Below are 15,274 nucleotides of genomic sequence, written 5' to 3'. Positions count from 1 at the left end.
CCTACAGCTGCTGCGCGCTTTACTGAAATGATGAGTGGGCTTAAATTAGATTTGCTACTGCTGAAGTCAGGGACGTTATTTTCGTCGCATCTTGAAGCACCCTCCTACAGACGAGAAAAATGTTTGGAATTCTCAGTGTCGTTTAACTGCTGGTTTGGAGATGCCCTAAAGACATAATGGTGGATGAAGGACAGCATCCCACCAGAGATGGATGGTCTGCTTGGACGTGCCTCTGAATACTCGAAATAAAGAAAACATCACGTAACTTTCAGATGTCATAGAATTCTCTTAGATACCTTTCCCCTGTCTTGTACAAACCAGTCTGTAGAGGCTTCTGTGACCTGGCAAAGGATATTTTGTGAATTGAGCATTCTGATCGGCTCTTACTGAATTTACCTGCCAAGCAGCCGCTGCTTCCAGTGTCTGAGCACTGTCAGCCATTTTCTGCAGTAAGACAAATTACGAGAATTTCAGCGGCAAAACTATTTTGTACAGATCGAAAAAAATATATGGCAGTCATACTGTACTCACTGTTAAACCCTGCATATTGGTCTACAGATCATGAAATACGGAAACTATCGCCAAAGACACTTCCTCAATTACACAGCTCTGCTACTGTCAAGGAAAGCTTGAATTTTTTGGTGTGAAACCTGCTAAACTGCTGCCGGTGTAGGAGCACTGTCCGCCTTTTTTTTCTTCAGACGGACAAATTACGACACTTTTAGTGACAAAACGATTTGGTACAGATCGAAGAAAAATCTACATCAGTCATGTTGCACTGACAGTTAAACCCTGCAAAAGTGGTCTACAGATCATGAAATACAGAAACTATCGCCAAAAACTAATCCTCAATTACACTGCTCTGCTACTTTCGAGGAAAGTTTGCATTTTTCAGCGTGAAACCGATCTCCAACTGAGCTATATCAACACATACCATACCGATGTAGTAAACACAATTCATACCCTCCACAATACAAAACCATTTCTGCATGCTGCGTATAGCTATAGGCCATAAGACATCATACAAATGTCAGTCTCTGAACTGATGTGCAAAGGCTGGGGTGGTTCACCTTAGCACAAAAGCATTACTGTTTCCGGCTCCGACATGCTTGCTTACTTGCTGCCATGCTTTCTACAGCCATCTCCAGACTCTGGGGTTACAAGAACATATGTATTCTCACATGATTTGCTAGAATATCATACCATTTACGCGATAGTTCTCGAAATCAAGCACACAGCAGCGTGCTACTGCTCAGTTGCACAGTATAATTCCGAAGATAAAGACTGGAGATTATAGCTACAGCAATCCGAAATTTTAGCGAGGTGGGACATGCTGCAAACCACTGAGTAACTAGAAACTATCTTGTCTGCGATGATATTTACGTGAAAACTCGAAAATAGAAGAAACTGTATGTTACACTCGTATTTTTTTTTCACGAATACCGATGTCAACAATGTGACAGATTCCAAATCATCCTTCTGCTTTACTAAGCGTATCTCATTTCTAGAGAACCAGCAAAAGTCTCTTCAAGTTGTTTTCACCATATAGATGCACATGACACATATCACAACTGATGTTCTCTGAACTACATAAAGACGGGAAATGTGCGGAAGCAGACACCGGACAATTTACATGGAAGTGAGAAACTGTCCAGCACATAAACACGCCTATATTTAATCTTCTCAAATTTCCAGCAGTTTAGCAGATTTCACACCAAAAAATTCAAGCTTTCCTTGACAGTAGCAGAGCTGTGTAATTGAGGAAGCGTCTTTGGCGATAGTTTCCATATTTCATGATCTGTAGACCAATATGCGGGGTTTAACAGTGAGTACAGTATGACTGCCATATATTTTTTTCGATCTGTACAAAATAGTTTTGCCGCTGAAAGTCTCGTAATTTGTCTGTCTGCAGAAAATGGCGACAGTGCTCCATACCGGCAGCAGCAGCAGTTTCCCAGGTAAATTCAGCAAGGCCAATCAGAATGCTCCACTCACAAGATATACTGTGTGTGGGTCACAGGAGCTTCTACAGACTGGATAGAACAAGACAGGGGTTTGGTATCTACGGAAAGTTCTGTAATGTTCGAGTGTTCAGAGGCATGTCCAAGCAGACCATCCACCTCTGGCGAAATTCTGTCCTTTATCTGCCATTATATCTTTAAAACATGCCCAAACCAGAAACTGTAGTACACCGAGAATTCCAGTCATTTTTCTCGTTTGTAGGAGATTGCTTGGAATTTTTCTGATTTTACCGTCTGTGCTTTGCGCTTCGAGAAGTGAGGAAAATAATGTCCCTGACTCCAGTAGCAAGAAATATAAACTAAGGCCACTCACCGATTCAGTAAAGTAGACTGGGAAAAGTTTCTCCTTCTGGCAGTGCCTTCAAACTAGCAGCTAAAACTCAAAAAGTGGTAATCGTCTGTTAAGAGTTAGAGAGATATTTATTTCGACTTCCAAGTATCACCGTTTTGACGTGTGAAGTCAGATGTTGTGGTTGATATCGGTTTCTGGATCTGTTTCCCATAAAAGCATGTGAAGTGTCTCAGGGAGGTTTCACAAATGTGCCACGATTTTTTTAGGGCATGTGTTGAAGTGTGGCGGTATACATCGAAAAATTGAGTCAAACTACTGTGCAGTGATCTTTTTTGACAGTGTATTTAGAGAAATACTCATTTGGATTTAGTAACTATTGAAGCAGCTCGTGCTCAAAGACCTGGCTATTTCTCATAAAAATGCCCGAAGTGTCTTTGGGATGGTTTCACAAGTGTGCTGCGATCTTGCTGCATCTTCATTATTTTATGAAGCTTATTCATTTCCACCAAATATCATTGCTATCCACACGATCCTCAGATGCATAGTTACAGGTAATATTCCCATTACACTCCTCCTCCAGCACAGACATCACATCCATTGGACACAGTATGCAATTATGTCCGGCCTCCCAGTCCAGCACCTACACACAGAGTGAGTCCCCAGAACGCCATCTTGGATTACGTCACAGGATGGGCGAGGGGGAGGGGCGACAATGCCCTCTGGTAGTGGTGCTTTGACCTAGGTCATTTGGACTCTGGATCTCATGGTGAGCACACTGAATGGACCTACTGACTCTGATAACTCAAATTGTTTAAGAAAACAGTGCAATCCTTATGTACATCCTTTCCAGCAGCCCAGCACAGACTGAGTCTTTTTCCTGCCATTTTCCAGATGGGGAGGAGAGGGGATCAATGCATGCAAAATAAAAACTTACATCCGTCCTCTCTGGCAGCCCACCACAGACTGAGTGCTTTTCCTGCCAATTTCGTGATGGGGGAGGGGAGGGGAGGAGGGGAAAGGGAGGAGGGCGAGGAGAGGGGAGGGGTGGGTAGTTAGGTTAGTTGAGCTAGCCCCATTGACCTATTTTCCCGCCAATATTTGAACTTCCCTCCATGAAGTCACTGCAATGTTGCCACATATATGGCCGCCATCTTGGATCCGCCATGTTGAATAAATCTGGCAACAATGCCGAGTGAGATGATGCCCACTTTGTCCTAATACTGCTGTTGAGTGCCATCACCGCATATGCAAATTTTGACCTATTATTTACGCGAATTACGTGACCTGTGCATAGACATCTAATGCCACATGGCTCCACAAACCTACCGACAAACTGTCAGATCCCTGAGACACAGAATCAGTTATGTATTTCGTTCCAAAGATGGACAAACAAGTTATTAAGCAAATGGTCCTCCTTTCTTTCAGGAGTGCTAGTTCTGCAAGGTTCGCAGGAGAGCTTCTGTAAAGTTTGGAGGGTAAGAGACGAGGTACTGGCAGAATTGAAGCTGTGAGGACGGGGCGTGAGTCGTGCTTGGGTAGCTCAGTCGGTAGAGCACTTGTCCGCGAAAGGCAAAGGTCCAGAGTTCGAGTCTCGGTCCAGCACACAGTTTTAATCTGCCAGGAAGTTTCAAGATCAGACAGATTGGCGCTTTCTTTGTAACTAACCTCCTGCCACAGGCTGAGCTAATCCATTACTTCCGGTCACCAAGCGTCATGACCACACCTGCCACCAGCCTAGGTGCACTGCAAAACAAACAGCTGCCACTTGGATGTATGCAGTAGCTCTAAACATTTCCACTCTGACGCAGACGCCCAGTTTAAAAAATAAACTTTACCCAATCCAGTGTTGTTGACCATACACCTCAAATTTCCCATGTGAAATGTAGACAGAAATCGGTGCAAACATACATTTTCACATCGCTAAAATATCGCTACTTGTAAAAACCCTGTAACAGTATAACATTGGCTACATTTCCTCCAATTTTTTTCTCATCAGGTAGAAAAAAATCTGTTCTAATCGGCTTAATATCTGTTATGTCCCGCATCACAGGACTAGAATATTAAAATCATTTTTGGCTCATTTCAGGGTGTGAAGTTCTATCTCTTGCATAGGATGCCCCCTTACTTTCGAACACCCCTTAAAACAACCAAATGCCTCTTCATGTACGAAGACTCTTAAGGTAATAGGACAGAGAAGTTGTAAATATCAGGTTTATACTACGTATCACTTTATAAATTCGGTAATACATCTGATTTTATTACGATATCGTTTCTCCCTGTGTAGGTGGAAGACTTTCGCTAAAAGATATCACCGCAAGGATAGAACGCCTGATTACCACTCTAACTCAATAATCATACCCGTGGTGCACTAGCCATCGCTTCCACCCGCCAGACAGCACATCATTGATATCAAATTAATTGGCTAGTTAATTAAATTGCTTGACGAGCAATTTTTTTTTCTTTCTGCAGCCAGGCAGCTGGAGGGAAGACAATGTTCTTTTTGGGGAACATTGTTGAGAACCGACATTTGAAGTTGACCACCAAAGGATTCTATTTCTGGCGTAAGAACCGTGCTATTAAAAGCACGATCAAAGTGACTATGTCAGCAACACCCTGAACAAAAAGTGGTCTTGGTTCTACAGGTACACACAAGAGTCGCTGATGGTGTTACGCTTTCTGGTAAAAATGCTGTCTGCGATTTAGAAGCAAGTCTCTCCATTCAACCACATACTTGCATTGGATCCCATGGAGATGTCTTTTAATGATTACGGCAACTAGAGAATCATATTCGTGGCACTCTTACATCTCAAAACCAGTGATCTTTTTCCAACCAATCCGCTAAGGAAGCCACACAGCAAAACTCCAGCAAAACTCATATCTCGAAACTAGTCACCTTTTTCAAACCTGTATGCTACAGTAAAACTCCAAAGTAGTTTTAGACAGTCTCTCTGCATCTTGTGACTGCTGCTCAGTCTCTGGCCCGCCTTCCCTGCTGTGTTGTCCATGTGCTTGTTCCCATTTAAGTCGGAGCTGAGCACCTTCTGGATCCTGTGGAGAAACAGGGTGAGCTGAGTTAATGCAACAGGACCGTGTTTTGACCACTCAGTGGAAATGGGATCGTGTTGTCATAGCTCCACCAACTGTGTACCGTGTGAAAGGCCAATACCAAATGAAGCTTTCTCCTGCAACATGAGGTAGTAGAAAAAACAGTGCAAACAGTTATGGTGGTGTTTCTTATCAGGAAAATTAGGAAGACGCCACATCATACAGGAACTTGAAGAAGGGCAAAGATTTTACAGCTGCATTGCTGTGCATCCGAAAACTACATACAGGTGCATTCATGTCTGTCACCCAAACATTCTCTCTATCATCGTTATTTTCTACCATTCAAAGAGAAAAACTACGAACTATAAAAATTCCAGTAAAGTCACCCAGTAGAGAACTCACGAGGGGACCTTCTGGGAGGTGCGTCTAGTTATGAACTCCCACTTCGCCTGCTTATAGTGTGGGTAGGCATCTATCACACCCTAAAATTGTAGGTGCCAATGCGGTCTCGTTTTTGAAATATTGCCTGTTAAAGTTTGGGCAGTTCTTTATATACAGAAAAGTTTCACGGTTGTGGCAAGTGAGCGAGTAGCCGAGTCATTTGTACTTTCGACACCACGAACATTATACGAATGCACGTTCATTTTCGTCACAATTAAAAAAAAAAAAAAAAAAAAAAGAAGAAGAAGAAGAAGAAGAAGAAAAGTGTCAAGTGAGCGAGACTCCCGTCCAGGCTACCCGGTTCGAGACCCGTCTATGCTACTTTCATTTCCTTTTTTTTCAAATGTCTGTTTTAGTTTATAATTAATCATGGAAATTCCGCAAGGAATTGATTAAAAAGAATTACAAGCCTCTATAAATCAAAGGTACACACACTGAATGTCAAATTTTGTTTCAATCTTTTGCGTTTTTTTTATTTTAACAGGAAATTAACCGTAATGTAATTTCTTAAAATATTTTATTATTGTTCAATTTTTTTCGTTGTATTTTTAATTTTCTTCCGTTGAGGTAGGGTATATTAAGAAAAATACCAACGAATGAGGATGGATGGGACGGAAAGGGCACTGTCGATATGGGGCAATATTATGCAATAAGCACGACAGTTGACAGTGTTATCAGTTTTAGCAATTTTACCATTTTTTCCGTAATTTCAATGCCGACCAGTGACACAACAGCATGATTATCAGTTTGTGAATCATCGCTAAACCACCCCTCTACTACTTTATGAGTACCATGTAGTAGATGTGAACATAGATAAATGACTGTGCAGTACGTCCAGTCACCGTTATTCTCGAATATATATACTAAAGTGTACCAGACAGTGTTCTATACTGATCTACATACTTCTAGCGCTTTGATCGTAGTGCATAATTTACGATTTCGATTACCCATCTTTCTGTTTGTGAATGGGAATCACAGAGCATTCTCACATCCTTAGGATAAAGTTAGAGACTGAAAAGTCTCCCCTCATTGTCTTTCACCAACTCTCCCTGCAACTCTGTCACCAATTAAATTTGCAGCTGACCAGAAGTAAGAGGGTATTATATGTGCTACATTCCACGTCTCATTAAGGAACAGAGCAAGCTGAGTCAGTAACTGCTGTTCTGTGAAGACTGTTCCGCACCAATCTTACTCACAGTGCCCATCCAAGCACACAAGACCTCGCCAGATGCGCGATTGTTGAGGAGGTTAGCACTTTTGTTGGTGTGTAGTAGAAGTGAGAGTGTTGTGATGATATAACAGACAGTTAAGAAGAAATGCGCAGTTTTACTCGTGACGAAGCTCCAGATAGATGGAGTTGGAAACATTTTACATAAATCAACTGCGCTGTCAGTTCTGGTGGTTGGTGTCCGTACCAAGAAGATATTGGAATGAGAGAAATGATCGTCAAACACAAACACGTTCCAAAAGCTAAACGGCTGTACACTTAAACACGCTATAATACTAGGGTATAAAATGCAATGCTGTCAATAATCCAATGTAAGGAATATAGTTCCAGCACATGACATACAGTCTCCCTACAAGTTTCTCTACAATAAATTATGGTGACAAACAGTAAAGTCATAAAACTACTATCTGCACACCAAAGAAAACATCGATTATTTGTGTCACAAACACTACATAGGTTTCCAGAGGTGTATGACGCCTCCTGTTAATGAAGTTCAAACCCAATTACAGTTCGGAAATTATGATATGTTCACAACGACGCTATAAAATGATTGATGGCATCGAAAATGCGTATGAAGATGCAGTGATATCTTACGAGGAATTAAACACCACACTCAGAAGCCAGAGGGGATGTGACAGCCTTATCACAGTTGAACCATTGCCCCTAGTAACCTTCCTTTTGCATATACAAGTCATGGTCCGATGTTAGATTGTATTGCTCATGTGCGGGATAACATCGCCATTTCTCCTTGACGCCACGCCTCTAGAATGCCTCCTCTAAGGCATATATGTAGCATCAGTCTGCTCCCCTCCTCCAGAACACGCAATTTTACTGTTCATTAATCATGCCATGGTATTTTTCTCTAATTTTATGTATTCTCAGTCAGTTTCAGTAATTTTAGTATGTTTTCGCGATTTTACACTTATCACCATATTTCCCTCATTTTTACGTATTTCACATCAATTTTTCGTGATTAAGCCAGGTATCCTCGAATTTTGCCGATTTTATGTCATTTCTCATATTTTGTCCACGGTTTTCAATATGTGCATGGTCATATTGCTGACATACCATGTGGTGTTTTTATTTTCTACGAGAATATTTGAGTATCTTATATACGAACCTACTAAAAAATCCTCAGACTTGCCCTCTCAGTGATGACCCACATGCATGCATTTTAGATAGGGCGAACATGAAAAGTATAGTATCAGTCGCTTTGTACCAATATGAAACCCGAGGACTCGATTTATGCCCAAGACATGACAGAGAAATGGAGTACTTCGCATACAGCTTCGTTTGTCTATAGGAGGATGCTGAAATAGTTTTTCCATCGATGAATATGATTCACCACACATGCATTGGAAACCCTCTCCTGACAGTGCTGTGGAGACATTTGCTGTTAACGATTGCAGGTGGATAGCGCTTTAAATCACACACAGAACACGCAGTTGTATACCAGTCGATCGCAAGTTATACCACACAGTTGATGCACCCTGAGAGAACAACGGAAAAAAATGGTTAATTACGTGATAAATGACCTGCAGCAACATGTCCATTTCTCTAGAATGCATCATCAATCTTCCATTAAATCATATCTCGTTACAACCCCTCTCAATCGATCACTGCATATACTTTCTAATATCCTTTAAAGCAGATCCTTCATTACAAATGGTTCTCTTTTCCAAGAAAGCATCAAAGACAACAGTCAACTTGCATGTATCATTATTACCTCGATAGACATACAGTAGGATGTTGTTAAAAAGCTATACAGCAACTGTTCTGTAAGGTATTTGGTAGCTGACACAACATGGTTGTGATTGGTGGAGAGTACAGAGAAGCACATTGTAAAAACTGATTGTTAGGGTTTGAAACTCTGAAGCAGTCTTGCACAAAGTCAAACACGCGATCCATTTTGTAGTTGTATGTTGCAATCATCCCACCTGGTAATGCAACGCTTTTTAGCTAAGGACACTTTATAAAAATTTATAAGGTGTTGATGATAACTTTGGGGTCTTACCTGGGCACATGATCCGACATACATAAATTTATTTATCTGCATTTGGTGGTCATCCACATTGTACATTTTATTTCAACGTTCTTATCGCTGTCGACGAAAAATGACTGTTTCCCTGGTTCCTGGTGCTTCCATGTCAACTTTTTCTCGTATTTCACTTGCTGTCACGTACTCGTCCCCGTGTACAAGAATTTTGTTGCACCATGCAAGTGCTTCCTCATTTCCCCTCAATTTTCCCCACAATTTGGCGTATTTCCCCTCAATTTATACTTATTTTCGGTCATTTTTCGTAATTTTATCGATTTTGTGTCACTTCAGCCCAAGCGATCATGACATCACTTCTCGTCATGTAGTCTAAAATTGCTTGTAAATGTAATACAGTTGTCAACACCTAGTGCAAATGCACTATTTTCTTGGTCGGCCTGTATAGTATAGCACTGTACTCGAATGCATCCAGTCACCTCCAACCAAATATTCTACAGCTGCATTGAGTTTGCTCTGTTTTAAGTATATCTATGTCTGTACATGTTATTAGTGGCTCCCATGACCCAGTCCTCCCACTGGTGGATCCAACTTCAAGACATAGAACACATCTCTGGATGTAACTCATGGTGGACTAACCTTTGAGCCATGTCCCAGACATGGCGTATGGTGGCTCCGCCTCTGAACATCACTCCGGATATATTGCACAGTGTATCCACCTTCAAACCCTACCCCGGACATAGCATATTGTGGATCTGTATCCGAATATCACTCCGGATATAATGTGTGGTGGATCCACCCTCCCCTTCCACTGGAGGTTCGAGTCCTCCCTCGGGCATGGGTGTATGTGTTGTTCTTATCATAAGTTAGTTTAAATAGTGTGTAAGACTAGGGACTGATGACCTCAGCAGGTTGGTCCCTTAGGAATTCACACACATTTGAACATTTTGATCCATACTCGAACACTAGCTCGGGTCTACTCTGGGTCATGGGAACCATCCATTACACACGCACAGGTACACATATACTGAAAACAGAGCAAAAGCACTGCAAATGCAAGTGACTCTCATGATCAGTTTAATTAATTGGCCTATCAATTTAATTATTGACTTGGAGTGGTAATCAGGCGTTTTTTCACTGCGGCGATATCTTTTAACGAAAATTTCAATCTTCTACCTGCACAGGGAAAGATATTATCGTAATAAAATTAAATGTATTACCGAATTTATAAAGTGATACATAGTATAAACCTGTCCTATTACCTTAAGAGACTTCGTATGTGACAAGGCATTTGGTTGTTTTAAGGGGTGTTCGAAAGTGAGGGCGCATCCTACAACAAGAGATAGATCTTAGCACCGTGTCATGAGCCATAAATGAGTTTAATATTATAGTCCTGTGAGGCAGGGTGTAACAGATATCAAGCTGATTAGAAAAGATTTTTTCTACTTGATGAAAAAATACTTAGAGGAAATACAGCCTACGCCATACTGTTACAGAGTTTTCACAACAAATAACGATACTTTAGTGATGTGAAAGCACGTGTATGCACCAATTTCTTGTCCTTGTTAATAACTTGTATAAAATGGAGAACTCTCTATTTCACATGAGAAATTCGAGGTGAATGACCAACAACATGGCACACTCGGTTTGGGTAAAATGTATTTTTTAGACGGGGGTGGGGGGTGGGGGGGAGGGTCTATGTTGGGGTGGAGTTGGTTAGAGCTACTGTAGACATCCAAGAGCAGCTGTTTGCTTTGTTGTTTTGGAGGGTGTTGGGGCTAGTGGCAGGTGTGGTCACAAGGCTTCGGCGACCAGAAGTAATGGATTAGATCATTGTGTGACAGGCTGTTAGTTACAAAGAATGCACCAACCAGTGTGGTCTTGCCCAGGGCAGTTGGGGCTGGTGAAGTGACCAGTGCAGTGGGTGACCAGAGACAGAAACAGACATGTGTGTTGTATAAGAGAAGATTCAACATGACAGGTGTTTGCAGTGGATGATTATTGCCCCCCCCCCCCATGTAAATTGACTGGTTGACTGCTTGGCGACAGTCGCTCTAATCTCTGAGCATTCGGTATGACAGGCTTGTGGATGCCAGGAGATAGGTATGCAGCTCCTGGAATAGCTGTTGCTGTTCTGGGCCTCCTTCGTGGCTGGCATGGATGGAACTACCCTGCAATTGGCCGATGGCGCGGGTTTCTCGATTACGAATTTGTGTGATTGGTAGGATTTTTTTTCATTAGATATGTTTAGATGGAAACGTTGTGCTGGAGGAGAGCGTTTGTGTTCTCCAATGTATATTCATACAAGAATGATCTATTTGTGATGGAAATTTCATTGCTTGATTTGCTTAATGTTTGCATGTGATACTCATACAATGAAAATGTGTTTTCTTATGAAGAAGATCACTGTAAGGTAATGGTGAGTGTTTTAAGCTATCTGTTTGACTCATGTAAACTGTTAAACAATTAATTTGGTAGAGTAGTGCAAAAGAATTACTTCACTCTATTTCTGATATTGAAATTGCGTCAACTCTCCTTTTGTCTCCAGCCTTAGCCAATAGGAATATGGTGTTCTGAGGAGAGATGAAAACCTCCGTCTGTATGTTTGGAGATGTTTTCTTGAGAGAGACAGAGGCAGGAAGCGAGTCTGGTATTTGCTGATCAACAGTATGCCGCCACTTGATGCTTTGTTTGGGGACTGTGTGATCAGGGGAGGGTGATATCTGGTCTGCAGTTGGTGGTATTTAGTAACATGGTCTATAATCAGGACATTGGGCCGTTTTGACCTTGGGGGCAGCGTCCTGATGATAAACACACATGTGGGAGACCTCAAACAGTGACTACGGTACTGCACTTCATTCAATTCCTGAGTGATTACAGTTATTACATCATGGGGAGTGTTGGTGGTGGGAGGGAAGGTCAGTTGTGAATTCTACCAAAGAGGGGTAGCCATGTCTCCTGCAAAAGAATATATATCAATATATTACTGACTCTGATTTGAATTTCGTTGCTTGAGATCCTATGTCTTCAGACCAGAGTCTTTTTCCTGTAATTTTGTTCTTGGATTGGTGGGGAGGGGGGGGGGGGGGGTGAGAGGTAGCGAGGGGTGAGGATGTGGGACGTCCTCTGGTGGTGGCACTGTGAGCTAGCTCAGTCGATCGCTGCGTGTCACGGTGAGCACATGCACGAAATTTTTTCCAACAGGACAACATCTCCAATCTGCAACAGTGTAATTACTTAATTAGGACATGTAGTTGCTTGATGTAAGTTTTTCCCACCAAATAAAAGAGAGATCCAACCTCTGCAAACTGAATGTTATAAATAAACACTATATCCTTTGCTATGTAACTGACATTGATTTGAATTTCCTGACATGATATCCTTCCTCTTCAGCACAGATAGAGTCCTTTTCTCACCAGTTTCCGGATTGGGAGAGGGCTGGGGGATTTCCCACAGAGGTGGGGTTAATTAATTGATCAATTTAATTAATTATTCAATCAAACTGATAGATTGGGAGTGGCTATTCGAATAATTCAGGCCTGGAAGTGTACTTGTATTGCCGAAGGGAGTTCCCAGAGAGGTGTGGGAGGGGGGATGGGAGGGGGATGGATGGGGGTTTCTAGGAAGGATGGATTATTCCCAGGCACTCATAATCCACTTAGCAGAACAACAGGTTAAGGACCTGACAATCAAAAGAGAACAATAGGTTTGCCTCTGAATGTATGCTTGCTCATAATGTAGGCAACCTGCACTAATGAAATGGTCTGATGCCAGCTTTGCCATACTACTTATGGTTCCCTAGCGTTTAAAATTCTTCTGAAATTCAGGAAAGTTTTAGCATGAACATGAACTTTAAAAAAGGCTAGTTACAAACTCAGGAGAAATAAAAAATGGAGTATCAAAATTAAAAAAAAAAAAAAACTGATAAATCTGGAAAAACTGGAGCATATGGCAACCATAAAAGTGTGTGTTGAATTTTCATGACAGACAGTCACTGAAGAGGATTATGACGAAAAATTATAAGATGACACTACAAAAGGCAGTACAAAATTGGATGTCCCATTCGCAAAACCAGTCAATGCCTTAAGAACATGAGACGACCTCCATAAGTAGGGAATAGCAGGGTGAACTGGAATTCAATACCACTCGTCAGTGATGCAAATGCCCCTAACTGGAAAACTTGGTGCCAAAATCATAAAACTCGAGGTATCAAACAATGGAAGAAAGTGATATGGTCGAACAAGTCTTGTTTCACACTGTTTACAACTTCTGACAGAGTTTACATCCCAATTTTGAAATATGGCCTGTGTTCGGTGATGATTTGGGCATGCATGTTGTGGTGTTCCGTGCGCCCCATGATTACTCTGTGAGGTCGCATTCCTACCAAGGATTATGTGATCATTTTAGCTGATCAGGTCCATGCCATGCTACAATATTTTGTTTCCCAATGGTGATGCTGTGTTCTGAGATGACAGGGCCTCTCTTCGCAGAGCTCGCATCGTCCAGGAATGGTTTTACGAGCACAAGGATGAACTGTCACATCTCACCTGCCGAATGCAGTCACTAGATCTCAATATTATTGATCCTTATAACTTACTTTGGAGAGAAGGGTGTGTGATCGCTATCCTCCTCCCTCACCTTTACCTGAAATTGCCTCAGTTTTGCAGGAAGAATGCTATAAGAATCCTTTGAAAACCATACTACATCTCGATTTATCCATTCCAAGATGGCTAACGACTGTTTTGAATGCCAATGGTTTTCCTACATTGTATTAAGCATGGTGGCGTGTTACGTTTTTGGAGTTTTCAAATTTTTGTCCACCATTCGCCCGCTATAATCAGGAGTAATTTCGTTTCTCATTGTAACTATTGGATGTTATCCCTTAATTACTTGAAACATTATCTACCACTATCCTATAGCATGTCCATTTTGGTTTTGATCACATAAAACATGGCATAGGGTTGTTCAGTTTGCCTAGCTGTCATCGCAGCATTGCCCCTCTACGGTATTCCGTTTCCCTGGTCTTGCCTGTGCAGGACTCCGACAGAGGTGGGAGCTGGTGAGCCGGTGCCTGAGGAGGAACCAGAGGAGGTGCTGACATGCGAGCAGGCAAGTGCGGCGCTCAGCCACCTGGGCAAGGCAGCCGATGGGCTGCGCTATGCCTACCTGGCAATGCGGCTGCCCGGCTGCCACCTCTGCGACATCTCCGCTGCAGCTGCCTTTCAGAACATTCTCTTGATCGACGTGTCCAACAACAGGTGACCATCTTCCTCTGGCATTAGCGGCTTATACATGATACTATTTATTTGTCAGTATGACCAATTTTTAATTAGTGAAATCACTGTTATAGTTCCCAGCCAAAGACTGATATGATTCAACTCTTCACGCTAGTCCATCCTGTGCAAGCCTCTTCATCCCTGCACAATTACTGCAACCTACATACTTTTGAACCTGCTTACTGTATTCGAGCTTTGGTTTCCCTGTACAATTTTTACTCTCCCCCTCCCCCACACACACTTCTCTCCACTACCAAACTGACTATTCTTTTTATGCCTCAGGATGCATCCTATCAACTGATCCCTTCTTTTAACCAGTTTGTGCTACTGAGTGAGCTAGCGCAGTGGTTAACACTATGAACTCTCATTTGGGAGGACTACAGCTCAAATTCCTGTCCAGCTATCCAGATTTAGGTTTCCCATGATTTGGCTAAATCGCTCTAGGCAAATGCCAGAATGGTTCGTTTGAAAAGGACATGGTCAATTTCCTTCCCCATCCTTCTGTAATCCGAGCCTATGCTCCTTCTGTCATGTCTGCACTGTCGACAGGATGTTAAACTCTAATCTTCTTTTCAATTTCTGTCACAAATTTCTTTTCTCCCCTGTTTGACTCAGTTCCTCTTCATTACTTACATGATCTACCAATCTAATCTTCGTCATTCTTCTTTATCTACACATTTCAAAATCTTCTATTCTCTGCCTATCTAAACTGCTTATTATCCATGGTTCACTTCTGTACAAGGCTACAGTCTTGACGAATACCTAAGAAAAAGGCTTCCTAACACTTAAATTCACATGTGGTGTTAAAAAATTCCTCATTTGCAGGAATGCTTTCCTTGCTATTAGTCTGTCTGCATTTTCTTTCCTCTCTACTTCAACCATCATTGGTTATTTTGATGCCCAAATAGCAAAACTTATCTTCTACTTTAAGTATCTCATTTTCTAATCAAATTCTCTCAGAATCAGCTGATTTAATTT

At 41.8% G+C, this 15,274-nt stretch overlaps 1 protein-coding gene across 1 annotated transcript in view; it reads left to right on the top strand.

The window, feature by feature from the left end:
* The first annotated feature begins 2,929 nt into the window (after positions 1–2,929).
* LOC124788473 (leucine-rich repeat-containing protein 23-like) overlaps positions 2,930–15,274 on the top strand; it is a 32,689-nt gene continuing 20,344 nt past the window's right edge. Inside the window, exons 1-2 of the mRNA XM_047255744.1 lie at positions 2,930–2,964; positions 14,057–14,278. Coding sequence (XP_047111700.1) covers positions 2,930–2,964; positions 14,057–14,278 — 257 coding nt within the window. The remainder of the gene's footprint in view (positions 2,965–14,056; positions 14,279–15,274) is intronic.

Source organism: Schistocerca piceifrons, chromosome 3 (assembly GCF_021461385.2).
Source record: "Schistocerca piceifrons isolate TAMUIC-IGC-003096 chromosome 3, iqSchPice1.1, whole genome shotgun sequence".
NCBI lineage: Eukaryota > Metazoa > Arthropoda > Insecta > Orthoptera > Acrididae > Schistocerca > Schistocerca piceifrons.
This window is presented reverse-complemented; position numbering and strand designations above follow the sequence as displayed.